At 35.8% G+C, this 26,746-nt stretch overlaps 4 protein-coding genes and 1 long non-coding RNA gene across 10 annotated transcripts; 1 reads left to right on the plus strand and 4 right to left on the minus strand.

Annotated features, from left to right (window-relative positions):
* Positions 1–54: 54 nt before the first annotated feature.
* LOC133288532 (acidic leucine-rich nuclear phosphoprotein 32-related protein) lies at positions 55–4,325 on the minus strand. 5 transcript variants are annotated; one of them, XM_061486313.1, is made up of 5 exons: positions 2,837–4,325; positions 1,624–1,864; positions 1,489–1,526; positions 934–1,298; positions 58–829 (listed from the first exon to the last, which is right to left on the minus strand). In XM_061486313.1, the coding sequence occupies exons 1-2, from the start codon at positions 3,929–3,931 to the stop codon at positions 1,628–1,630; spliced, it is 1,332 nt and encodes a 443-aa protein (XP_061342297.1). In that variant the 5' UTR covers positions 3,932–4,325; the 3' UTR covers positions 58–829; positions 934–1,298; positions 1,489–1,526; positions 1,624–1,627. The 5 variants fall into 5 exon arrangements, with proteins under 5 accessions (XP_061342298.1, XP_061342297.1, XP_061342295.1 ...); XM_061486314.1 differs by adding an exon at positions 2,667–2,681 and having other exon boundaries at positions 55–829; positions 934–1,864; XM_061486311.1 differs by having other exon boundaries at positions 934–1,526.
* A 6,210-nt stretch (positions 4,326–10,535) lies between these two features.
* LOC133288563 (plant-specific TFIIB-related protein 1) lies at positions 10,536–13,817 on the minus strand. Of its 2 annotated transcripts, XM_061486352.1 has the most exons (4): positions 13,153–13,817; positions 12,550–12,708; positions 11,264–11,632; positions 10,536–11,224 (listed from the first exon to the last, which is right to left on the minus strand). In XM_061486352.1, the coding sequence occupies exons 1-4, from the start codon at positions 13,726–13,728 to the stop codon at positions 10,883–10,885; spliced, it is 1,446 nt and encodes a 481-aa protein (XP_061342336.1). In that variant the 5' UTR covers positions 13,729–13,817; the 3' UTR covers positions 10,536–10,882. The 2 variants fall into 2 exon arrangements, with proteins under 2 accessions (XP_061342336.1, XP_061342335.1); XM_061486351.1 differs by having other exon boundaries at positions 10,539–11,632; positions 13,153–13,815.
* A 335-nt stretch (positions 13,818–14,152) lies between these two features.
* On the minus strand, positions 14,153–17,738 carry LOC133288600 (uncharacterized). The gene is made up of 3 exons (XM_061486403.1): positions 17,282–17,738; positions 16,982–17,197; positions 14,153–14,570 (listed from the first exon to the last, which is right to left on the minus strand). Exons 1-3 carry the CDS (start codon positions 17,507–17,509, stop codon positions 14,496–14,498), a joined length of 519 nt encoding a protein of 172 aa, XP_061342387.1. The 5' UTR covers positions 17,510–17,738; the 3' UTR covers positions 14,153–14,495.
* Positions 17,739–21,242: 3,504 nt separating this feature from the next.
* LOC133288543 (uncharacterized) lies at positions 21,243–24,218 on the minus strand. The gene is made up of 3 exons (XM_061486325.1): positions 23,904–24,218; positions 23,473–23,814; positions 21,243–21,737 (listed from the first exon to the last, which is right to left on the minus strand). Exons 1-3 carry the CDS (start codon positions 24,216–24,218, stop codon positions 21,243–21,245), a joined length of 1,152 nt encoding a protein of 383 aa, XP_061342309.1.
* A 1,308-nt stretch (positions 24,219–25,526) lies between these two features.
* On the plus strand, positions 25,527–26,000 carry LOC133288601 (uncharacterized). The gene is made up of 3 exons (XR_009748380.1): positions 25,527–25,647; positions 25,736–25,833; positions 25,914–26,000. It is a non-coding gene; the product is annotated as an uncharacterized LOC133288601 (long non-coding RNA).
* Positions 26,001–26,746: the final 746 nt, after the last annotated feature.

A 26,746-nucleotide genomic window follows, 5' to 3' on the forward strand; every position in this document is an offset into this window, starting at 1 on the left:
TGATGTTTGTCATTTTAAATGACATAAGTTTTGTCATTTTAGGAGAGAGATAGACACAGAAAAATAAAAACCATGAGAGAGAAAGTGAGTGATTTTTTTTAATTTAAAATTTAAATAAATTTTTTTGTCTGTCTCTGTCTCGCTCTTAAAAGGACAGAATGTTATGTCATTTAAAATGTCAAACATTTTTTCCATATATATATATATTGATCGGTAACATTTCTCATAATATTTTGCCTAACTTTGAAATATCTCATTAACGGAACCCCAGCGAACAAAAAAGAATTTACAGGGGCCTTCCTTTACTGCTTAATCTGAGAATTTCAATGACGACAAAAAAATATTCGCGAACCAAAAAGTACAAGATAATTAAGCAAATTCTAATTATTGGGCCATAAATTCAACATGTGTATCAACACTTAGCCAGTATTCTGTTTACATGTCCAAGGCCCAGGAGTTCCTTTAAAAAGAAATCCAAGTGGACAAAAATCATTTTTTTCGTTTGAGGAGCTGCTTGTATTCTGACATGCTGGCTCTCTAACATAGACTCTCAATTCAAGAAGCAACAGCGGGCTTGATTATTCAAATGAAGATCCTCAGCCAGGGAAAAGGACGCGCTCATGGAGCAGTTGCGTGTGCATTACGCGACTTCTTAGGCTCGTTTCCAAGATTAACGACGCCATGCTAATTCCAATTTTAATTGGTTAGGTTCCAAAGAAGAAATAATTTAATAACCCAATCCTATTGCATGGACGTCAAATGCGGATCTCGCTGTCCAATTGAAGATCAAAAACTCAATTCATGACCACGTGGCAATATGCAAATTCACCTGTATTATATGATGGAGAATGACAGTGCTCAGATACTTTGTAAAAATTAAAACATAAAAATTCCGTCAATGGTAGGATTTGTATGGATAAAAACATAGCATACCTACATAGAGGGCCCCATTGTCACATGCTTTGCAGATGACTACAACCCAAAGGACCAAGCATCATTCACTCATTGTTGTCATCAAAGCTTATAAGATAAAGCTGAAATAACTCCACGTAACATGGTCAATAATATATGACCTAGCCACGTCATTACAGCAGGTACCAAACTTTGATTGATTGGATAATTTCGAGTCTTTGGTTTTTTAATAAAAAGCCATCTACAGATGTTTTACTAGCTTTCCCGTTATCCCACTAAAAAGTGCACCGATAAACAGGTTTAAAGAAAGGAAAAAAAGGGAGGGTTTTCCCGCTCTCTTTTCTTCACTCCAGGCTCCAAAACAGTAAACCTTCACAAGCCAACCCCTGCATCGAGAACATGGGCGGTAAACCTCTTCTGATAACTGCCATTCGAATATGTAAGTAACGGCTATATATGTAAGGATAGAGGGAAAAATACACCAACGACTTTTTGAACTGAACGCATTGCCACTCAACATACAATACTTTTTCCTAATATGTCCTGTTCAGAGAGCTCAAATCCTAAAAGACTAACCATAATTTTATATATAGTGAGGTTCCGTGCTGCCAATCCTGGGAAAACATCACAAAAAAAACAAACGGATGAACAGGAGATGCATCATTAAGAGGCCTCAATCATGCTTCTTTAGATGGCTTTAGTGCATGTTACCACATCATTGTTCATCGCTATCATCGTCCCTCTTTCTCTTGAGGTGTGAAGAACTGGGAGGCAACACCTGTGCATCATCATCATCATCATCACCGTCGTCGTCATCATCATCACCACCGTCGTCATCAACTTCTTCCTCCTCACCATCATCATTTCCTCCATTCATGGATCCAACCCCAGCATTTGGTGCTTCAGACTGTCCAACAGGCTGGACAAGATATCCAGCACCATAGTCTTCTTCCTGTAATTCAAAAGGAAGAATTCCATAATTTGATTAAAAAGTTGGTAATAAATTCTGAAAGCCAAAAGGGATTAACAACAAAAAATAAAGCATACAGTTCATATTAAATTTCAAGAAATATACATAACCCAAGCATTTCTACATTTGATACAGTCCAATAAATCAAATAAGTATCACAAGAACAGACTAACAATAATTCGTTAACAGTCATTCAAAGCAAACCTGCAATTTGATATATAATAACCAAACAAAATAAAATAATAACTTAAAGATTTAGAATACAGAGAACAGAGGAACATATCAATCCATGGCAATCAACAATTGAACAAAATAATGCATTAATATAAAAAATTGTAAGTAGAGCAAAATAAAAAAGATTCCCAAAAATGTACACAACGTGATTTCACAGATTTCAAAGATTCCCAAAAATTTTGCAGGTTTGGATGAGGAACAGGGAAGCAGTCGTGGAAGAAGAATTAACATGGAATAGCTATTCTATCAATAAAACCGAGAATGTCACCAACAGTTAGGACAGTGACAAGAATTCGAATTAAATAACATTGGGCATAAAACCCAGAAAAATACTCACCACCACTGTGACTGTGGTGCTTAAAAGGGCAAGGAGAAAAGAAGTATAATTTTCAAGAACAAGAATAAACAAAACCAATCTATGATACCCCTGTAACGGAAGAAAAATCATATAATGCAATACAATCAACTAAACAGACAAAGTTTATATCCAGTTAGCAACTATCAGTCAAACACAATTTAATGACCATCAATTAGCAACCATGATTATCGCCTTCTCTTCAGCAATCTGACAACATCAACATTATAACCAAATCAAAAAATCAGAAGAATGAGATACGGAACACTAGCATAAATAACCAAACAAGCACAAGTAATTCACCATTTCATAAATAAATGTAATAACCATAAGAGAAAAAAGTTCATATGGAAGGGCCATCTCACTTCATCATCGTCTTCAAACTCTCCATCATATTCCACCCCCATCTCATCTTCGCCAGTCTCTCCATTGTCATCTTCATCACCATCTTCCTCCCCCTGCTCATGGCCATCAATCTCCCCTTCGGTGCTTGTCAATCGTCCATTACTCTCAGGTTCAGCAAACTCCCCATCATCATTGTTCACTTCCTCTTCTTCATCATCATCCTCCTCCTCATCGTCATCCTCATCATATTCAACCCCATCCTCTTCATCATCGGTGTCAACAATCTCATGAACCTCAACAACATCATCATCGTCATCATCCCCCTCCTCCTCCTCATCAATTTCCTCTCCAGAATCATTCTCCTCTTCCTCGTCCTCCTCCACATCACCCCCTACCACAGGCTGAACCCGAAACCCATTCGCCTGAGGGTTGGACCCATTGGCCCTCCTCGACGTCTCCATCTCCTCCTCATCAGCTTCACTCTCTTCTTCCTCATCAACATCAACAACCCCATCCACACCCTCGCCATGCCCGTTACTCATCACATAGGGTCGATCTTCCCCATCAACTTCCCCACTCCCAGGATCATCTTCCTCCTCTTCATCCTCCTCATCCTCATCATCGGACTCAGGCCTCTCATTCTCCTCCGCATCCATCTTATCCAAGTACTTTAGCGATTTAATCAAGCCAAAAACCCTAGATCGATAATCCTTAACACGCGTAACAGGACACTCGTACAGATCCAGCGAAACAAGCTTCAGCTGTGCAAGTGGAGCAAGATCCTCAATATATTGAATCCGGTTATTGGAGAGATCGAGGTCCCGAAGCGAATCGAGTCCCGCTTGAACGAGAAACTCGAGGCCACCGGCAATCCTATTGTCGGAGAGGATTAGCTTCTGAAGTTTACAAAGCCGAGGGAATTGCTCAAGCGATGAAACGCCGATGTTTGCAATCGACAGGTGCTCGAGGTTCTGAAACCTCTCTAGAAAGTTCGGTGGAGGTAACCGACCCTGGACGCACTTAACGGCTCCGTCTAAGGTTAGAGTACGAACCGAAGCGTCGTCCTTCTCGCCGTCAAGCGCCGTCTCCACAGCCTTCTCCCAAATCTCATCCATCAAATACCAAACCCTATATCCTTTACAAAATTACGCAACTCGCGAATTCAACCACTTTAATTAAATTATATATCAAATAAATAATAAATTGGTGTGTGTTGTCTTAGCGCCACAGAGCGAAGAGGAAATCCAAGAGTACAGCTTCGGAATTAGCATGAAACGATGCTGATTATAAGAGATTGAAGATGGTGAAGACTCGATTTAATGGTTATCTATCTGAGTGAAGGTATTGAAAACCTTAAGTTGTTTAATATGAAAATTCAAATAGTTGGGAGAGGAAACAAACACAATTGTCTTTCACTCTGTTTCTCTCTTTTATATTTCTCTCTCTAACGTCTATTGGGCAGAGAAGAGTTGGGATAAACCTCTCGGGCTTGCGGTCCGGTGCTCTAGGGTTCAGGGGTGGGCTCGACTGCGTTGTTCTTCTTTCTAATTGGGGGACTTTTATGTGCCGTTGGATTCGGAGCGACACGGATCAATGACGTGGGTGAAACGGATGGCTGAGATTGGAGGTTTCTGTGTTTGTTTTCGAGAAGGGTGTAGAATGACCTAAAGCGTGGATCAGGCTCCCCATGTACGACACGTCACTCGTTATGTAAATATCGGGGATGGCCAGATAATTGCCACTCTGGATGAATAGTTTTACATAAATGCCACCCTTGTGTAGTATTAAATGCGAAGAGTGCACTGCCTGACGAGGTGTACCGTAGGCGCCAAAAACCATTATTTAACTCAAAGAATTGGTCGAACTTGGAAGTTCAAAAAATTACAATTTTTTTTTAAATAATTCTAAAAGTTTCAAAATAAGTATTTTTTTAAAAGTGATAATTATTTTTAAATTTTTAAATATCAATTAATTTAAGCATTTGGGTACAATTCAATCAAATGATAAAAAATATTTTTAAACTCTAATTATATATATAAATAAATAATTAAGTTACCTATCCAAATAACTCACAACTTGCATAAATTATGCTGGTGTAGTAATTTAATAACTTAAATTATACTCGATCCTATCTAGTTCAAAACGCATTTAACTGAAAACAAATTAACCTAAATAGGGTTGTATGACTCAAATTGATACCCCAAACATTTAATTTAACCTATATGGGGTTGTATGACTCAAATTGACACCCAGACATTTAATTTAACCAACGCCTTCTTCTTCTTCTTTTACGTTTTTAGGCAACTCAAGAGATTACTTGATCAATAACTAAGGCTGGCACAAAATTAATTGCGTAACATCTACCTCCTTGAAAATAGAACAAGATATTTTTAGAATAAGGTTTATGTTGTATTTTAGGTTTGTTCGTAATTTATTATACTTGTATCGTTAATGGACTTGGGGGCATGAATCTACAATATAGGTGCCCGCTTCAAAACTAAAACAATTTTTGAATTAGAAACAAAACGATATGACTCGACAAAATTAATCCATAACGTTACAATATTTTAAAATTGATACATTCTTATTTGAAAATATATTTTTTAGTTAGTATTGGTATCTTATATTTTAGAATTGTATAATTTCACAACGCATAATAATAATTTTTATTTAAATTTGTAGTTAGCTTAATCCTCACCTAGTCATAAATAGGTCGTGATTAGATCTAAAATTTGACCAAATCGTAATTTTAAGCTACATTAAATAAAGTTAAATTTTACTAGACTCAACTTGACCACAAGCTTTCCTAAATCACCACTTTGCCCCAACAAGGTAATGTGAAATTCTAAATCTTATAACATCATTCACTAAGAGGGGGAGAGTAAATTGGTAACCTAGTCCCTTAAATTATTCTCTATTTTTAGTTTAGTTATAAAATTAAATTATATGTACGAGTTAGTTTTTAAATTTAAAGTCTAACTTATGAGATGAATTTTATTTTGAGAATGCGTTAAAATGTTCATGTGAGTCATGTGACAATAATCAAACAGGTAAGGTGAAAATGAGTTTTTGTGTTTAAGTTTTTTTCCATAAACTGTTTTGAAAACAATAATCAAACAGGTAAGGTTCGAATTTAAAATTTCTTAACTACGTCGAACTCCTTTTTGTGCAATTATCTACGAGTTTTGTTACCACTTTATTAAATTATTTCTTTGATAATGTTCTGCAATAAAAATCAAGGCTTTAATATTTCTATAATGAATGTAGATAAGTTATTTATATTTATTTTTAAAATAACGTTGTTTTGAGTTAAAAAAAATTAAAAAATTATAAGGAGAAAATTTACTATATCCTGAAATAAATTATAATTAAAAAAATACTTTGATTTCTGTTCCAAAATGACGTCATTTTATGGTCAATATAGATAACTTGTCTCTATTGACCACAGAAAAATGATCCCTAAAAACCAAATTTTTTTAAGGAGTTAGAATAAAAAGTATTTGCAAGGTGAAACATAATTTTCGCGGAAAATAAACACTATGTTTAAAAAAAAAGTAAATATCATATTCGGTCCTCAACAAATTTCACGATGCCCTATTTAGCCCCTAGCAAAAAAAAAAGGCCTTTCGTAGTCCTTAATTTTTTCAAATTAGGCCCACGTTAGTCCTTCTGTTAGTTGAGCTATGACGGCGTCACTAACATTTCTCACGTGTACCGTTAATTGGCTGACTCACGAGGAAGAAATTCACCTGGATAAAAAACGACATCGTTTAGGTACCTTTTAATCTTTTTTTTTTTTTTTCCTTTCTTTCTTCTTCTTCTCTCCAATATAAAGCCCCACCACCACCCCCTATTCAATTACAGTTCACCACCACCACCATCTCCTGTAATGAACACCACCTCACTCGTACTTCTTCCACCCATTTCCTCCTTTCTGATCCAAAACATTAGTATGCAATCTATCAATATGGTCACTGCAAGAATATGGTGTGAATCATAATACATTAGTATGCAAGTTGTTGACGATGAAGACGTAGAAATGGTAATCAAAGAATTTTTCAACGAGTCAAGGAAAGATTTTTTAGAGTTATACGTGGATATTGCCGAAGCAGAGGATGTTGTTTTACCCATGAGGTCAGTTGATTTCAATTTTGCACATAATGCATCATCATCTGCTGCTTCAGTTGTTAATTCGTTTGTCGAAGTTGAAAATGACCCTACCTGGGTTATGGAAGATGATGGTGATGATGACAATGATGAAAATATTGCAATGGAAGATCAACTTCTTGCTGAGGATGCTAGCGCTTCAGACAACGATGATGAATGTGGTATTCCCGAAACTCAAATCCTAGAATATAATGTTGTGGGGGAGTCTCATGTCCAGGAACATCATGACGTCGCGTCCACTCAGTTACCGCAAATTTCAGAAGGTATGTCCGTAAACAATGAAAATATACGTTTATATTCGCAGCTTTTTGTAAATTTGTTTAATTTTGTACATGCAGGTGACGAAGTTGTTCCATTTTGGAAAGAAATTTCACAGTACACATACATTGATTGGGATCATCCTAGGGAACAAGATTCTTATAACGAGGGTTCAAGTTCAGGCTCAGGCTCAGGTTCAATTAATGGTCCATGGATGATAGGTAATAAGTTGTATGTTAAGCAAGATTTTGAATCAAAAAAAGAGGCGCAGATGGCAATCAAGAGAAACCTAATGAAAGAGCATCAAGAAGCGCTCGTCCTTGAGAGCACGCCTACCAAATTAAGTATGAAATGTTGTGCGTATGAACAGGGTTGCCCGTGGAGGGTTAGGGTAATAAAACCGACGTACGGTGAAAATGGAAGGTTACTAAATGGGGTGGAGACTACAATTGCTTGAATGATCATATTTCTTAGGGTCATAGACAGCTTGATGCTGATGTGATTGCTTCACTCGTACTAGGTATGTTATTTGAATATTTTGTCATTCTTTTGTGTTTTATAGTTAGGTGAATAAGGTTTAATGCCTACCTACAATATGATTGTTAAGAATGATAAAAGAGGAGCCATCAGTCTCAATTTCACTTGTTCATGAGAGGATCACCCATGCATATGGTTTCAAAGTTTCATATAGAAAGACATGGTATGCAAAACAGAAAGCAATTGCGATCATGTATGATGATTGGGAGGAGTTTTATGCATTTTTGCCTAGGTGGTGTGAATATATGCTTCGCTTTTCTCCAGTTCTGTTTATAATATTCAAAAAGATGATTATTTTGTTGCTCATCGACTGGTACGTGAAAAACATGTGTTTCATTGCATTTTTTTGGACTTATAGACAATGTTGCGAAGCTTTCAATTTTTGCAAACCAGTAATTCAAATTGATGGCACTCATTTATATTGTAAGTATAAAGGGAAATTATTGATTGCCACAGCTCAGGATGAAAATGCTGAATGTTAACCACTAGCATTTGCAATTGTTGAAGGCGAGACTTTGGAAGCATATGAGTACTTCCTTGATAACATTTGTCGTCATGTCACACAAAAGCAAAACATGTCTCATTTCAGATCGGCATCAAAGCATATTATCTGCTGTGGAGAATCATCGTGGTTGGCAGCCACCACATGCCCATTATGTGTTTTTCCTTCGCCATATTGCAAGTAATTTTAATCAAAAGTTCAGGAACGAAAAATTGAAGAAGACGGTTATGAATTTGGGTATGAGTTACATCTTGATTACGTCTCATTTGACAGTTTTACTGAATATAAAAATAATTAATTGTCATTATTTTTTCAGGTTATTATGAGAGCTTAACATCCCCGTACGGCTGCTCTGAATCGACGGGGGTGTGACCAAGCACCTCCTGGCACAGGGCCCGCTAGTTCGTAGATGTAACACCCGTAACCACTCTCCCATCAGTCGGCAAACCCAATATAGCCGCAAAATCCTGCAACGTAATGGTCATCTCGCCCTGGGTCATGTGGAAGGTATGTGTCTCTGGTCTCCACCTCTCCACCAGAGCACTGATCAGCATGGGATCAATCTAAAATAAATACAGACAAACTATCAAAATAAACGATACTATAAAGAACACTAAGTTTTTCACATTTATTATTAAATTAAAAGTCTCATCACTGGTACTTTCTGATATGCGTACTTGAATATGTCGCATGCATGCGACATGTAGGAAGCCATCCTGCTGCAGGTAGTCTGCCACAATGTCGGGAATAGCATCAGGAGATGGCCCCTTGCATCTTACCGCGTCTAGTCTTGCACTGACGACACTTCTCCTCATTCCACACAACCTGTGAAACATGTGTGCGCTGCGTGCGCCTCCTAAGTACATCACACCTGTATGGTCCTGGAAGCACGTGTGTCCTGGGTTCCGAAGGCTCGACCTGAGCCTCAGTATCGGATGTAGACCGAGGTGACTCGGACGATGACGAGTCAGCCATAATAGTGTACTATACACAATAACAAATTAATTGGTTTCATTAATATATTCAAAAGTCATTACGTTAATTACATGTTTTACAAAAAATATTAAATTACATGTGTTGCAAAATATATTAAATTACACGTGTTACAAAAAATATTAAATTACATGTGTACAATATTCCTAGGTCACTAATATATTTTTAAGTCACTAATATATTCCTAGGGTTTAAGACACTACTTTAACATATTCCTATATCAGTATAATAACAGTTATATGCGCAAGAACCTAAATTACTATTATAACATGTATAATATTATATTTAAAATTTTGATAAAGCAGATGTGAAGACTTACTTGTTCGACAGGGCTTCGCCGCGCAAAATTCTCCACAAATAATTTAGAGAGAAGTCAGACCAACTTAAGAGAGAAGGTAGAGAGAAGGTGTGAGGAAGAAAAATGAAAATTTGGGGGTTTTTATAGGCCAGGGCATTCACGCCTGTCCTGGGCATGAATTGTCACGCCTAATTTGGGCATGAATCATTCACGTCTCAATTGAGCGTGAATTGTCCAGCCTGTTTTAGGCATGAATGACTGCTACATATTCAAAATTAGTATCCAAACTGTAATATATCTGTAATTATTTATTAAAATAGTAATATTTTAATTTTTTTTGCCGGTATATACCTGCTTTGAAAAAAAGAAAAGAAAAACAGTAAGTTACATTAAAAAATAATACTAGTTTAGATTTGCATCCATCCATCTCTCTCTCTCTCTCTCTCTCTATATATATATATATATATATATATATATATATATATATATATATATATATATAACATGGGTTAGGATCATTTTACACCAGTGTAAGTTACACTCTCAATCTTGTCCACTGATCTCACTTATATCTAAGGGCTCAAATTTTTTAGTAACATGAGCCATTGGATATAAGTGGATCAATGGTCAAGATTGAGTGTAAGACTTGTAACTCTTACACCGGTGTAAGAATATCTTGCCCCATATAACATTTACAATTTGAACTCCGACGTTCTATTTTTATATTTAATTACAAATGAGAATTTCTATGCAACTCGTTCCAAGGTTTTGGTACACCTTGCCATTACTGTCCATTTAGATAATCATTGTTGAATGAACTTGGATACATTAATTCAATAATATATGCTGAAGTATCAAACGTTAGGAATGACATAAAAACTTCCTCTGCAAAAAATAAATAAGATAATTGTTTGATCAAATTAGCCAGAGTAAATATTTTTATAGTCACACATCTTTTACAAATTTGCATTCAAAATTCAAAATGTGAAAAATAAACAAAATAACTAAATAATCAAGATCTGAAACAGATGAATCCATCATTGCCTAATTCAATGGAAATCTATGGAGTTTTGAATAATGAAATCCAATGCCACGTGTTAAGTCAATTATAAGCGTCATATGGGATTGGATGGATGGATGGATCCAGCAGTTATCACTAATCACACAGTTTACAACTCAGAAACAAACCAAATGACACATACATAGAATAGTATATAATCCAGAAGAAACGAACTCATTTCGTTTATCTATGCTAGTTTAGGTGTTGGCACAAGAATTGGTATTTCCACATCCATTTAGATTCACTATTCTTCAGTGCTCCGGATAGCCTGGCATTATCTTAGGTGACTGCACTAATCGAACATTTGGAGGCCCAGATGAAGGCGGAGCTGAAAACGGCCTCATAACAGAGCTTGCGCTTGAAGCAGGAGGACTGCAAAGTTGGCTTGATTTTAGAGAATTAGCACTAGCAGCACCATTTGTGTCCTCCGCCATGTGTTCAGGATGTTGGTGGTTATGCTGCAATCCATCAATATCCATTCCTTGTAAAACAACCTGATGGTTGTGCGTCCCACTGGGAAGCTGGGATTGCCAAAAAGTTGACTGTTGATTCATTGTGGAATGGCTTGCACCAGCATTGCTTTTACCTTCAGCCTCATCCTTTCCTCTGGGATGATGGACCATGACTGAGACCTCGTTTGGTTTGCTTGGTTTAATTTCTGGCAATTTTTCCGAGTCCAAAGAAATAATCTCTATAGCATCAACCTTAGCTGTTGAGGAACGACTAGAAGCAATTATAGTCGTGGGAAATGCCCTCTCTGGAGGGACAGCAGGGGTGTAATTAGAGGGAAGCAAATCATCCCAATTCTCCAAAAGTTCCTTGTACACTTTACGGAGAGTGACTTCAGTAAGGCCAGTTACCTTGCAAATTTCTGCCTGGGTTTTGCGTTTGTCTTCAAGTTGGCAAGCCAAATATATAGCAGCGGCTGAGATACTAATTGGATTCCTGCGAGTGCAGAAGCATTTGTTGATCACAACCTCTCCTATGTGAGTAGCCAGTTCCTAAAATACAATGTAGGAGCTACTCTCAGAATTTGGTAATATAAGGAACAGAATAAAAGGCAACTAACAAGAGTGATTTATTTATTTTTGTTGTGTATGTGTGTGTGTGTGTGTGTGTGTGTTGGGGGGTGGGGGGGTGGTTGTATATTACAAAATTCACTGCCACAGCTTGATACTAAGACATCTGAGTCTAACTGAATGTCCACCCATGTAATAAGTAGGTAATCTTCTCACCAATGCCAAAATTTTATTCTGCCTTGTGGACATATAAGTCTACATTCTGTCCATGACACAAGGCCTGTTGGTTGACAAAAGTACAAAAACTGTAACACAAAATTTAGAACCTTTGTTATGCACCAAGGGCTTTGGACAGACAAGCATTTCTAAAAGTGGCTAGGGAAGATGCTAAGCACATATTCATTGGTATCAATTAGCAATTGCTAACTTCCATTAGTAAAAGATTGGATTGGTATCAATTAGTCCCAATTAATATCAATTAACATTTGTTAGATTCCATTAATAAAATATTGGTATCAATTAGTCCAAATCAGTATCGATCACCTTGTTAGTATTTCAAATCCCTGTAATATGCTTTTATAAAACCTGTGATGGCTGTATGGAATGACCAATCAATTAACTTATTCCAATCATTCTCTCTCTCCCCCTTCTTCTCTATCTTTTCTCTCAGGAACTCAATCATTCAACAATTACCCTTAAAAACCATGCAAATGTAGGAGCAGATATGTCAGGTGAGAGCCGTCTCAGATCCCCCCCACACCTTAGTCCAAATACGTAACTAACTGTGTCATGGCATAAATGCATAATCAAAAGCTTTTGTTTGCAGACTCATTGCAATCAAATTTTTTTTTACAAGCAATGAGGATGAAGATGTCAAATTTTAAAGCAATACTAGGTACCTGAGCAGATTTATTGAGCTGAAGAAGTGTGCAAAATCTTGGCATATGAACTGCTATAGAATTGCTGTTAATAGGCTGACTTAGCTGTAAAGCTTCTCCCAGTATCTTGATGTATTTCCCAATTTCCTTTTGTGGCACATTAGCTGCAATTGAAATTTCCTGTCGTATCACAAGAGATGAAATTTTATACTATTAGAGACGTCCAAAATCTAAATTCTAAACTAAAGAGAACGGCTACCCCCACTCAAGAAGCAAGTGCAACGTGTAATTTTTTTTACAAACTAAGCATGGACTCAGTTTCAGGTTTTCTGCTATCCAAGCAAGTTTAGGCAATACAGTAGTATATTCGGTTCCTACTAAAAAACACAGAAACTTTAGCCTTATATAGACTGCGAATAACTAGGAGATGATTCAATGACAAACTCAAACACTGCTTGTTTGGAAGAGATGATTCTTCACAAATCCCTAAAAATGACCATTGCTTTTAATTGAAGAAAGTGCACAAATTTATTTAGAAGGCAACGATTGAAATCATTCTACCAAACACAACCAATTAAGTCTCAATAAAAGGAAAGTCCAAAAAAAGAGCAGAAACGTTATGACCTGAAGGGTTCTAGGCTCTTGAGCTTCTCTAATGGCCTGAACAAGAGCGGCAGTGGCAAGCGCCTCCACACTTCGGTTTCTCAAACAGGTAGCGGAGCAACAATCCCTGAATAATTGAAAAGCATGGTCGGAAATATCACAGTCTAACTCTAGTATTGACGCTACATCGATAATTTGCATGTAAGCCCGCAAGTTATCAACTACGACCGTCGATGAAGATGACGATGACGAAGAAGAAGAGGATTCGAGAGTGCGCTCGAGCTCGGCGAGGTGGCCGGAGAAGGAGAGAGAGGACTGCAGGTAAAGTGGGCTGGGCTCGAGGGACCAAGTGGAGAAGGCGGTGATGAAGCCCGTGGGCTCGAAAGGGTCGTCGTCGTTCTGATGGAGGTTGGGGAGAGGGAGATCCGATGTGACCAGACACAGAGGGTTGTCTTGGGCGCGCATGTGGAACACGTGATGGGGATGGGACTGTCGCTCTTCCACCACGCGCCCGCAAGACGTGCACTCCGTGATGGACCGCCCGCTGCTCGTGGTGGCGCAACGCCCCTGCGCCGCCGAGCAGTACGGGCACTTCATTTTTTTCTTTTACTTCTTGTATATGGCTTTTTGGTACCTTAATTATGTCTATTTAGTCAATGAAGCCCATGGGCCTCATATCACTCATTCATAAAATTTCCTATTAAAGCGTAAAGCTGTAGAAGCTTTTACTCGAGGGGGTGCTCTTGGCCCGGTGAATATTGCCTATTCCGGTGTTTATCAGTGGTGGTATACAATCGGTTTACGTACTAATGGAGATCCGAGAATTTTGTTTTCGTGTGTAAAATAAAAAAGTAATCCAAGCATGTCCGTAGATTGAATCATATTCCAATACGATAATATGCATGTTCCATATTATACATTGTTAGATTGGTCATGTTAAAATGATAATCTCTCTACATTAATTAATAGAATTTTTAGCATTGTATGACTGAAGAAGGGGCAAAAAAATTTATAAGCTGGCAGCACGCGGACTTGCTGTAATCAAGAAAGAAATGTACTCATAGAAACACGGGACATTTAGAACTTAGTTGCCATGAAATAAACCTCAAAAAAATATACTCAGTTGAATTTGTAAACCCAAAAGGTCGTAGTTCAATTTACTACTCTTCACTTTGTGAAGACTTGGAATTTGACTGCAAAATTTGAAAGAACCACAACCTAGTAAATTACATAATTAGCCGTCTTATGGAAGCATGAAAATCCGAGTATGGCTTCGCCCATCACTGCCTCTTCACAATCTTCTGGTAGTCCAGGAGCATTTTCAAGTACAAGCCAGACCCTTGAATGCTCCACACACTAACATTTTAAGCACGCCTAAAGGCTGTTGCTTCTTTTCCTTTCTTAACTTGCTCGAGGCTCGCTCTCAATTCTCGGGTTCTCTGAAATGGTAAACAGTGAAGACATAAGGCCAGAATATATGCACCAGTATGATCATATTTGAATTTGAGACTGGAGCTAAATATTTCCCGGACAATATTTGTTAACAAATAAAAATTGCCAATCATGTATATACCTATGTAAGAAACAAGCTCCGACATCTATAAAAACAAGCTCTAATCTAACACAACTTTTTTTGTTTTCAGAAGGAAAATATGTTAAACCATACAAATCCTTAACAACCATAGTCAATTAACTAAGACAGGAAGTATCAATTAATTCACATCAAGATATCAGCATAATTAAGCAAGCTACCCTACATTCAAATTATAATTCCTTCTCTGCTTTTAGCAAATGCTTCTACTACCCTTGAGAGTCACATGATGATCATATAACCTAAATTTAACTACCGATTGCAGAAAATTGAAATACAAATAAAAGCAAAGGGAAGGCCGATGAAGTAAATTAGCAACACAAGAAAGTCAATCTCAGAAACTATCAATATCCTTTTTATTTTTTGTTAAGGAGCCTGTCCTCCTAACCACACTATTTCCGTGTCATCTTAATTGAATCCCCCAATTCAACAATCTACCTGACAGAAACTTCTTTCAACTATATACAAAGGTAGAGACAAGACTAACAAATCCACCACTTATCGACTTTAGGAAAAAGGGGAAAGCTTGACTACACTTTTGTTCCCTCTAATAAGTTCAATTTTGAACCCCTAGTTCCTACTGGGGAAAAAATGTATACATTGATATACATTCCTTGAATTTTAGGGTGATTGTGAGTAGGCATATTCATGAACTTTAAAATTTGCCAATTAAACTCTCCATTTAATCATATTGCAACAAGCCCTTTCAACCAAATCTAACTATTTCTGTTAATCAATGAAAATCTGTCACCAGCCATCTCATTAATCAAATTCATACAAATTGGGTCCCTCTATATTTGCTGCTGACACAGCCCTCTCATTGCTAGCATGGAATTGTACCATGCCATCTCCACATCAGCAAAGATAGGGGCAAGTAAGAAAAAAGCAAGCTGAATCAGCCACTTTGACATGGAACCACCATTGTAATACAGAGGCCACAAAACACATGAACAAGACTAATACTTTGCATCAACTCCAAAACAAGGATTGATGATCCTTAAATTGGAACCATGGGGCCAAAATTGAACTTTGTCAAACAAGAGGAACCAGGTTGTAATTAAACCAAAATGGAAAAACCCATAAGCTTACCTTGCTAATTGGGTAAAAAATGCTGCCAAAACATCTAATTCAACAAAGACTCATCCCAATTCATCATGAAGGGCTATTCAACAAATTCTACAGATGTAAGGAAACTGTTCTCCCATAATATCTTAAAAGAGATGTGGATGAATAAGGAGAGAATACTATTGTCATTTTCATGAAGAAACGAGAAGGAACTACCTCGCAGCATTAAAAAACAAGAGCACACATGCAATTAATTAAATGTATTTTCACCACCTGAGCAAGTCACACAAAGCGCAGGCTTTTATGGTAGACATTTTTCAAGCTTAGTTGTATTTGTCTTATCTGTGAAGAAAAGAGAAAATAAAGCTTGGAATACTAGATAATGTGAAATTGGTATTGATTTGATGTGTTATGATGTGATACAAACTACAAAGTATTCTTTTCTATTTATATAAATGTTAGACTCTAAATCCTAATTAAATAAAGAAATAAATCATAAAACATAAAGAAATAAGGAAACAATTCCAAGGGATGAAATAAGATAGCAAGATACTATAAACTATTCTAAGGTACAATAAAGGTATTATAAGATAGGGATCATATGGCGGGACGGTGGTGTGTGGCTAAGACATGCCAATAGGAAAATGCGTGAGACGTTTTTTTGCAGTGGAATAACACTGATAAAGTAAGTTGCCATCATCTTGTGACTTAAACCAACTTCAAACAGATAACACCAAATTATGCAAACAGTAACGCTATTTGGTACAGAAATTTTTGTCGAAAAACTTACAAATTGATAACTGACCAATCGCGTTAAGCATGACCATGCATGGTGATAGAAGACAGAAGACATTTTCCAATATATCCCTAAGAGGTGGATTCATATAACTTTCTTTTCAAACTGTTCAGCAATTCGCTTATGCATAATAAACCATGCACACAATTGCAATAGATTTCCTTCCAATAAAATGCTTTACATAATCCCCAATCAATTTCCAAATAAAGTAATCCCATGCGCATCAAAGCTAATGAAACACTTGCGAAAGGGACAATATTCCAAACTAGGTCATTAGGTTTGATCAGCAACATAAACTTCGAACAAAATAGTATCCCAATGCAATATGTATTATATATTGAAAGATTGAACCGGTTTTCCTCTCATTAAGCAACAGAGATCGAAGAAGAAAGACGAACCGTAGATTGGATGGGAGGTGGATCAAAATCAATGGAGCGCACAGACATCTTGGCGATCTCGGTGATGGCAGCGTCTCTGACACCAGGTGCATCACTGGTCAATTCTTCATAGGCAGCCTCGAAGGCCTCTTGCCAAAACCTAGGCAACCTGATCCTGCGGCTATTGGTGTACACATCCCACATGTGCCTCACCACCTTCTCCCTCTCCTCCATTTCCTGCACACAATAAAACGCATCAAAACGACAATCGCAAGACAGAGAGAGAGAGAGAGAGAGAGAGAGAGAGAGAGAGAGACTTACGAGGACATCGAGATCGTCGTGGATGGGAGTGTCGATGTCATTGGATAAAGAGTTAAGAGTGCCGGACCAGCGAAGAGAGACGGTGCCGGTGAACATGGACCAAAACGCCAGAAGCAAGATTGCGGCTAATGCCCAGAATTTATACCTACCTTTCCCAAACAGACCCGAATCCCATGTTTCCTTTTTCGTATTTGCTGTCGTCGTTGGAAGACCATCATCATCCTTCATTTCTTGTTGGATCTAACGGCTGGTGGGACACACAATCTCCAATCGAATTCAGGTAATGATTTTGATTTCAATCAACACGGTCACTTTTTTGTTTTTTGTTTTTCCTTTCTATTTCCGTTGTGGCTGCTGCAGCACCGGCTTCATCACTTTCGGACTCCGATTTGCGAAAGGGAAATTGAGTCCGATCTGTGTTACTCAGATGCACTGCAATGTGCAATGGAATAACAAAATTTACGGATTTGGTTTTTGTATTGGGTTATTAGGTTATTTGTTAAATTTCAACAGTTCTATAACAACAAAAAAATGGGTCAATGTACATCGTGTGGGCCACCACTTTTTATTACTTTTGTTTTGGTTGACTTTGGTCTAATATTATGCGGGTTACCATTTGGTGGCAAGTGGCAACCGACACCAAACGGCAGCGTTTCGTTTCATACATTCTGATTATTTCATTCTCATTTTCTCTTCCTCTTCACTGGGCTCCTTAATCTTGAGGGTGTTTGGTTTAGGTGAAATAATTTTTTACTAAGAAAATGTGATTATTAGGGATCTGCAAAGAAAGTGAGTTAGATAAAAAAATTTTAAAAAAGTTGTTTGGTTGAGTAAAATTTGACCAGAAAAATTAAGTGAAATTCCTGAAGAGTATGTTTGGTTGAATATAAAATATTGATGGGTACTAATTGAAATTACGAAACTATTCTTTTAAAAATAACCCTTTATACCAACAATTGTCCAAACGGAAATAATGAGGGATAATACAGTCACCGATTTATATCACTTTTGCAACTTCTCCAGATTTTAGACAAAATACCACATTCCACGAAGCAATCGTCAACAGTGATTTTCAGACAAATCACATGCAATTAAAGATAGATAGGCAACAGCGAAAGATGGGTAAAATTCATGAAAAAGGTGAACCAAACGTGAAATAATGACAATGCAGGCATCACTTCCCCGAAAAACTTTAACAAAATCCTGAAACAAACACCCCCTAGTAGATTCTCAAACTAAATTGAGAGAATGTGTCATGTTTTTTTATAACTATAACCTACAAGTTCAATATAACCATGATAGTCATAAGTTCATAATATTAAAAATAAATTTTTAATAAAAATTGACATAATATTTAAAAATAACGTTATCATACCTAACTTTTTTTAATAAAAAAAAAGTTTGGTGTTTGTCATTTTAAATGACATAAAGTTATGTCATTTTAAGAAAGAGATAGACACAAAATATTATTTTTTATTTAAAATTTAAATTAAAAAAAAAAAATCACTCACTCTCTCTTCCATGATTTTCATTTCTTGTGTCTATCTATCTTCTAAAATGACATAACTTATGTCATTTAAAATGACAAACACTTCTCTCTAAAAAAAATCCTATATAGACCAACTTTTAATTTTTCTTAACAAAAGTTTCAAGTTTTGAACGGATTTTCCGCATATTTTTTGAATAAAAGTTTTTTTTAGTCATGCGGACTCAAGATCTAATTAGTTCATTAATTTTTCATTTAAATTGATTGATACAATGTAGTTTTTAAAATAATGGTTAATTGTATTGGGGATAGGATATTTTACCTACTCTTATTTTGTCTACTCTTGCCTACCCCTTTCAATACCGTTACATTACAATCTCATCCGACGGTAGACATTTACGAAATAAAATAAACCATTTTTTCTCATTCTTTCTCTTCACCTCCTGCTGCATCCTTTCTCTCTCCTTCCCATTTTCTCTTCCTGGCGACAAAGATCAAAAATTTCGATAACGCAAAAATCAATTTCTCCAAAAAGAAAAACACATATTCAATAAAAAAAGAAACGAAAAAACAGAACACGATCGAACGTGCTTATTCCTTAGGGTTCATAGGAAGTCGTCGCTTCCGATAAGACGATGGAGTGCTAATTATACCTTTGGCTTTCTATTCTTACTTAATTCCTATAAGACGATGGCCTGATTGAAAGAAAAACTGAATAAAAAGAGAGAGAAAGAGTTCATATATTCTAATTATTCTATTCGATTCCATCCAATCAAACGACCAATAAAGTTAATAATTTCAAGCAACCTTCTTGAGTACCACTTGCAATTTGGTCACATTTCTCTATGCATTTAATCTAACGATAATTAAAAAACACTACATATAGATAAGTTTATTAAATTCAGAAATTCTGGGATAGGTTATTCTGCCTACTCTCATTTTACCTATCTTTGCCTACCCCTTTCATTACTATTCGATTACAATCTAATCCAACTGTCCATATTTGTGAAATAAAAAAAAAACTCTTTTTTTCTCTTTTTTTCTTCTCATTCCCTCTCACACCCTTTCTCTCTTCTCCCTTTTCTCTCTTCCTCTATGCCATACCGGAGACATTTTTTTTTCCTTCATTCTTTTCCACCAACCCGAGGAACCCAATACTTACATGTGGAACACCATGATCAGAGGCTATCGTAAAGCCCAATTTTAATTGAACGGAAAGTTGTCTCATATATATTTAGCTTCATGTATATAAATATATATAAACTAAACATAAACCTAATTTTTATACCAGCGATTAATGTTTAGTTTATATATGGATTGTTCGATTAATGTATAGCTTCATGTATATATATTTAGCTTCATGTAATTATTTCTCATACATAATGATCCAACACCGATTATTATACCAGCGATGAAGGAAAAAAAATGTCTCCTTAATGACATAGAGGAAGAGAGAGAAAGGAGAGTAGAGAGAAAGGATGTGGGAGAAAGTGATGAGAAAAGGGAAAAAAAGAGTTTATTTTATTTCGTAAACATGGACTGTTGGATTAGATCGTAATCGAACGGTAATGAAATGAGCAGACAAAGTTAGACAAAATGGGAGTAGGAATAGATTAGAATGTATTTATTTTAGCCTAAGTAAAGTAATTACTTTTCATGATAGAATAATCATAACAAAGAATTTATTGGTTATTATGTTAGGAAAAGATGTTACTTTATTAAGATTTGTGCTACTTCATTTATTTTTCTAATGAAATAGTCACTTCACAATATAATAATCACATACATTTGCTATATTTTTTCTATTATAATGGATGATTATTTGAAGAGTAATTAAAAAAAACACCATAAAAAAATTTACAATATAATATATCAATATATGGTCCGCTTATAATTTTAATATTTATAGTTGGAGGTAAATTATACTTGTTATTTTTTTCTTACAATTCCTTACAAATACTTTATTATTAGTAGATCAAAATTAAATTAACAAATTTTATTCGATATTATTTTGTAACTGTTAATTTAGATTCAATAATAAGAAAACTGATTATAAAATGTTATAAGTATACCCTCCTCTTATAGTTGTGTGGTTGATAAAGTTATTAAAAATGCATATAGACTAAATATCATTTTGGATAATCGATGTTTGAGACATTTATTGTATTAAAAAAAGGGAGATTCTTCCAACCAAAAATGCATATAATGTATTACAGAATATTTACAACTAACGTAGATCTAGCACGACTGAAATATACAATTTTTTTTTTTTAACTAAGTGAACTAAAACTGTGGAACAAATGCTGTTTGTTTTACAAAATTTGCAAATGCTTGGAAATGTATTGAGTATTTGCATATTTCTAAATCAGTACTTCCACAATCTTCTGTGGAATCAACATTAATTTCTTGTCAATTACATAATATATATGATGCTTATTATTATTATTATTTTGGATAAAAATATATATGCTTATTCTATTCCAAACTATTTTGTGTCTTTCCTAAGTTTGAGGGAGGCAAAAAGCTTTCAGCAGTCAAACCCCATATATTAAAATCAACTTCTTCGATCTTCCACCTCTCTTCGAGTTCTCTTTTGTGGTTAGCCGATTGCTCACCATATCTGGAAACTGTGACTCGAGTGCTGCCACTATGTGACACATTTATCCCATCCACGTACTTATAATCCTCAATTACTGACTCTAGACTTGTTTCCCAGAAAATGTCATCATCATCTTTGGTTCTCATTGTAAGTAATCTAGAGTCTTCGAATTGAACTAAGAGACCAGATCTCTGGCTGAAATAGCCCCATATAGTGTGGTGAATGATCTCAAAGTTTGAACCGCTTTGTGCCTCACGAATTGCTGGGCTTGTTTCCAACTTCAGTATGAAGCATTCCTCATCATTGATTATTTTCTCTCCTATGCATGCGGCATCCGAAAATAAATTAGCTGTGGCCCTCGGATCCAATCCCTGACATATTAAAATCATTTGATTACATTTATCCATAAACAATTTTTTTTCCTCCAAAATCTGCTATCATCTACACATCAATTGAAAACGACAACATGTTCAATCCAAAAGTTTAAGCTCTAAATAAAGATTACTTAGCTTTTGAACTTAAAGCCTGAATATTATACTAGAAAGTGGAGACAGTATTCGTGTTCATGAAAACCCTCGTGAGAATAATTTTAACTCAAAAACTTAACTTAGAAAATCGTAAATGAATTTTATATCGAAAAAGTGCATCTCATAGAATTGTGTCATTTTAAGTTAGAGAAAGATATAGATCATGTGAGAGAGAGTGGACAAAATAAAAATAAAGGTATGACTCACACTTCTTTATGAGAGTAAAATGACACAAGTTATATGATTTAAAAGACAAACACTTTTCCCATTTTATATTTCACCGAGATTCTCTGAAATCCCATTTTATATTTCATCGAGATTCTCTGAAATGGTAGTCTTCGGAGATTGGGCCTTCTGCATGGGCCGACATTGTCAACCCCCATCCAACAGACACGTGTTATACAGTAACGATAAACAATGCAGACAATTTTTTGAAACTACATGTACATATTTTCATTTATATGTATCTGTAATGTAACTCATTCTTACTCAGTTGTGTTCAAAATATTCATTTATGTCCACCAAGTTTGTCTATTTTTCATGAAGGCAAATGAGGTTGTAAGAAAAATGCGTGTAAGCAATCACAATTTAAGAAAATACATGTATGAAACGACAATTTTAGTTTCAGTTTCACATTTACACTCTAGGATGGAAATTCTTATTAAAAAAGTATATATGAGGGAGCAAACAACGTACAGTAAATATCATTTTCGGTCCTCAGCAAATTTTCGATGACCGCTTTAGTCCCTAGTAAATAAAAAAGTTATTCGTGGTCCCTAAGAAATTCAAAGTGGACCCATTTTAATTCTTTTGAGGAATTAATATGGTCTTTTTTGAATTTGTGAGGGACCACGATTTCAACTAAATAAGTCTATTTTGAATTTCTTAGGACCACGAATAGTTTTTTATTTGCTAGGGATTAAAGCGGACATCGTGAAATTTGATGAAGACCAATAAAGATATTTACTCTAATTCTTTTTGTTTTTTCATCTGAAAAATTCTTAATTGTATTCTTAGCTCAAAAGAAATTCTATTACGTACTAGTATCAACCTCCAAAGAATAGCATACATGTATAGTATATTATATCAGTAAATTTACTCAATTACCATCATTAGTGTTGACAAACTAGACAAGACTCTTATTGTTAAGTATGTAAAGAATCTTGTGATACACCACCCCAAAAGCTAGCTCAAGGGGTGGGAGTGCCAAAGGCCCTATAAAGGTAGTTACCCATCCAATCAATGTGGGTCAACACGCCCCCTCACGCAAGAGCCCTTTAGGCTAGAAACGTGGAAATTGCACAGGCCCATTTTTGGTTTACCTTTTTGTGCTTTTTTTTTTTTAATTCCACTCTTTAAAGCCGGGGACGGTGAGACTCTGATACCATGTTAAGTATGTAAAGAACATTGGGATACACCACCCCAAAAGCTAGCTCAAGGGGTAGGAGTGCCCAAGGCCTTATAAAGATAATTGCTCATCCAATCAACGTGGGACTATATATCTAAACAGTTATCATTATTATATATGAACTCCAATTAAAATTAGTCATTTACGAAGAACTGGTATTAATATACATACCTGAAGGAAACGACGAAGAGGTCTTGGAGCACCTCTTGAAATGGGGGTTTGTTGGTTAGAGGAATGACGCCATGAGATCTTGCCATTGCTACCGCAACAAACCTTGCAACCGGACACAAGCAGCTCTAAACACCACAAATCTGGATCCTTTTGCCATAAAACGAACCCTCCAATCTCTTCAGAGGTTTTCTTCACTTCAATGCTTTCACTGGTTTGGTGAAAATCTGACGCACTAATCTTGATCTGCCCCATTACACACATACTATCCACTGCATTCAAAGCTGGTTGTCCTCCTGTTGCCGCTATATATTGTTGCACTATATATTTGGCCGTTGATGCTTCCTACAAACACAATCAATCATACCTATAAATTTCTTACCTTGAAAACAAGATGAAAAATAATTTATAAAAGAAAAACGTTACTTTCTTACAATAGAACAATCTCTGACTGGACGGTGGACGGAATGGCCTAATTGAACCTGAAGAGGGATAAGAGGAGATCCAACAAGGTAAAGCAGAAATCGAAGCTCATTCAAGCGTGCTGCAACTGTAGGGGATGATAATTTGTCCTCGGTTTGACCCTTCATCCATGTTAACATGTTCTGCCACCGCAATGTCACGTTGGTTCCCATGGCTGCGAACATTTCTTCGGGTATAGGTATTTCAAGAACAGTCTCCAATCCATCTTCTTTATTAATGTTCGGACAAAGCCTCCTCAGGAATGACTTTGCAGCTGCCTGTTTCATCAGTGTTTGTGTGATTCTCTGTTGTTCTGTTTATGTTTTATTTCTGTGTGTCAGAGAGAGATAGAGAGAGAGAGAGAGAGACAAGGTACGAGGAAGAAGTTGATTGAAGAGATGAGACGACTAAAGAAAGAGAGAAAAAAAAGGAAGAGGGTCATAGTCAAAAGGCTAAACACTTTTGTATGTTCCTTCAATCGTTTCTATCTGTGGAGGGGAAACATGGAGCTATCTGGGGAAAACCAAAATGAGAGGGTGCGGGTACGTGTTCATTTGCCTAAGGCTCTCCTTGCTTGTAGGTGTTGTGTGGGCACAAATTATAGTTCATTTGATTCTTCTTGTTTAAGTTTCTATTTAAAGATTTAATCCGTAATTTTTGAAAATTTTGTTTTATGATGAGATACGGTCATTCAGTCATGGATCTCATCTCTGCTATGCTATGACCAGAGCTTGTATCTATCTATTATTCCCTTTACTATCTTTCCAAGACTAAATGTCTGTTTGACGTATAAGAAAAATGTATAAAATAGACAATATTGAGCATTATACCTAACGACAATCAGCATCATTAATAACAACAGAACTAATACAAATGATAATTTTATATTTGTTGTACGTACAAAAAAAGCTTAACACTGTTAACATATTGGCGAAGTGATCGGTATTTTCTCAAGCACATAGCAAACATCAAATTTGCACTGTGTCCTTGTAGTGGGCATATGTTATGTACAAAACAATGTCAGGATACACAAAAGAAGGTGCAAACGCGTAGCATCATGCAGCATAGAGTAGTACCAAACATTGAATTTGGGAGTCGTTATTAACCAATTAAAGATTCTTTAAATTCATCATTTTCTGACATTGAATATACGGTCGTGCTTCCGCTAGTACATGTGACACATAAAATTTTTTGTGTAACAGATTATATTTATAAATTTTTTATTCATAATTTTTTATATAATATATATGTATATAATATAATTTATAAAAATGTATAAATATAATCCAGATTTATAATTACATATTAAATATAATTAAAAAAATTTGTGTAACAGATTATATTTATTTATTTTATCCTTTTCAAATGGCTGGGTGCTTGTCTTTGTAAACTTCAGGTTTCCATAAAGAGCTTCACAGGGTTTGATGTCACCAGTCACCATAAAGGCCAAGCTGTGTTTCCAGCAAGCGTGTCAGGAAGCAGCCAACAACTAGACGAAACTATTCCCCAATTTTGGGCAATCACTGACTTCAATTTTCCAATCGGTATTTCTATTCTATTTAATCCTTCCCCCTCTCTCTTTGTACCTCACATCACTTCATCTTAGTTACTTTACTCGATTATTTGGGCAAAACTCAGCAGAGAAACATGAACCAACCAAGGTAGAAGAAGCTCCACATAAGGACATTCCCCACTTTTCGGCTAATTCTTCCTCTAGTAAGTGTTCTCTGCCACCATGCCTCACTTGAATCTGCAATTAGCACTCTAATCATAATCACCTATTTTATAATGTTGAATTCCATAGGAGAAAAAAAGAAGACAAAGGTTTTAAGGATCATTTTGAGCCTGAGAATGATGGTTCTATAACTATGAGGGGCACAAAACCGTCGTACAAGCTGTCAGGTATAATTGCATTACTGGATTTGGAGTTTCATTATAAGAACCAAAAATCTAAAGTATATTCTCATTCTCTGTTTGTCTAGGTGTTTACTGGCAATCAAACAGGAGGTGGATTGAATTATTGTGTCTTTTAATTTTCATGTGTACATCAGATTGCAAGCTAGGTCCACTTTTAGTTTTTCTGTAATTTTTAATTGGAGGTGTTTAATCAGTAGATTTATCAGTATTAATTAGTCATTACCGAATAGCCTTTTGTTTTTTGCAGAAGTTGCAAATGATTGCAATATCAAAATATGTATTTGCCCACTTGTAATGTTTTATCTTGCTGCTTCAGTATCTGACTACTACTATGTTCCTCGGAAGGACGTGGTATAATTATCATATGTTAGTTCTTCATTCCTTGAAAGTGTTAATGTCATATTGACTTTAATCTTGGTTTAAATGATTTTGTAATTGGTTGAGGAACAAGAGATTTATCATTTGCGAAGAATTTTGCATTTTTGCTTGCATCTAAGAGAAAAATTTGGGTTAGAGTTAGACATTAATTATTTAGAGAATTTTCCCATAGCTTCATGTGTAAACATAGGGAATGTTGCATAACTTTACCACTCCCGTTGCTTTAGATTGATAAGTACAGCAGAGATGTCAAGATGGATGGACATACATTTATGGAAAAATTCAAAGAAAGAATGATGAATTCTCACAAGCAGCTATAATGGTATTGAATCTTTTTGATGATGTCTGTAAACTTAAGTTCTTTTTTTCCATGTTGTTGCTGATTTCTATTAATAATTTTTTTCGCTTATTTACAACTTATGAAAACTCATACTGTTTTTGAATTATGATGAAAACTCATACTGTTTTTGAATTATGATGAAAACTCATACTGTTTTTGAATTATGGTAAGGAGAGCAAT

This window comes from Gastrolobium bilobum, unplaced genomic scaffold, assembly GCF_033153095.1.
Source record: "Gastrolobium bilobum isolate Gb01-03AN ecotype WA unplaced genomic scaffold, APGP_CSIRO_Gbil_v1 utg728, whole genome shotgun sequence".
Lineage (NCBI taxonomy): Eukaryota > Viridiplantae > Streptophyta > Magnoliopsida > Fabales > Fabaceae > Gastrolobium > Gastrolobium bilobum.

What these genes read in the sequence shown, in the direction of transcription:
- LOC133288532 (XM_061486314.1), bottom strand. Translation starts at nt 3,931, where the DNA reads ATGGATGAGATTTGGGAGAAGGCTGTGGAGACGGCGCTTGACGGCGAG.
- LOC133288563 (XM_061486351.1), bottom strand. Translation starts at nt 13,728, where the DNA reads ATGAAGTGCCCGTACTGCTCGGCGGCGCAGGGGCGTTGCGCCACCACG. An exon ending in AAGAGCCTAGAACCCTTCAG is followed by an intron (nt 12,709 to 13,152) that starts GTCATAACGTTT and finishes GTGATACGACAG; the next exon opens with GAAATTTCAATTGCAGCTAA. An exon ending in AGCTCAATAAATCTGCTCAG is followed by an intron (nt 11,633 to 12,549) that starts GTACCTAGTATT and finishes ATTGTATTTTAG; the next exon opens with GAACTGGCTACTCACATAGG.
- LOC133288600 (XM_061486403.1), bottom strand. Translation starts at nt 17,509, where the DNA reads ATGAAGGATGATGATGGTCTTCCAACGACGACAGCAAATACGAAAAAG. An exon ending in ACGACGATCTCGATGTCCTC is followed by an intron (nt 17,198 to 17,281) that starts GTAAGTCTCTCT and finishes TATTGTGTGCAG; the next exon opens with GAAATGGAGGAGAGGGAGAA. An exon ending in CACCTCCCATCCAATCTACG is followed by an intron (nt 14,571 to 16,981) that starts GTTCGTCTTTCT and finishes TTACCATTTCAG; the next exon opens with AGAACCCGAGAATTGAGAGC.
- LOC133288543 (XM_061486325.1), bottom strand. Translation starts at nt 24,218, where the DNA reads ATGAAACAGGCAGCTGCAAAGTCATTCCTGAGGAGGCTTTGTCCGAAC. An exon ending in CAGTCAGAGATTGTTCTATT is followed by an intron (nt 23,815 to 23,903) that starts GTAAGAAAGTAA and finishes TTGTGTTTGTAG; the next exon opens with GAAGCATCAACGGCCAAATA. An exon ending in CTCTTCGTCGTTTCCTTCAG is followed by an intron (nt 21,738 to 23,472) that starts GTATGTATATTA and finishes TTAATATGTCAG; the next exon opens with GGATTGGATCCGAGGGCCAC.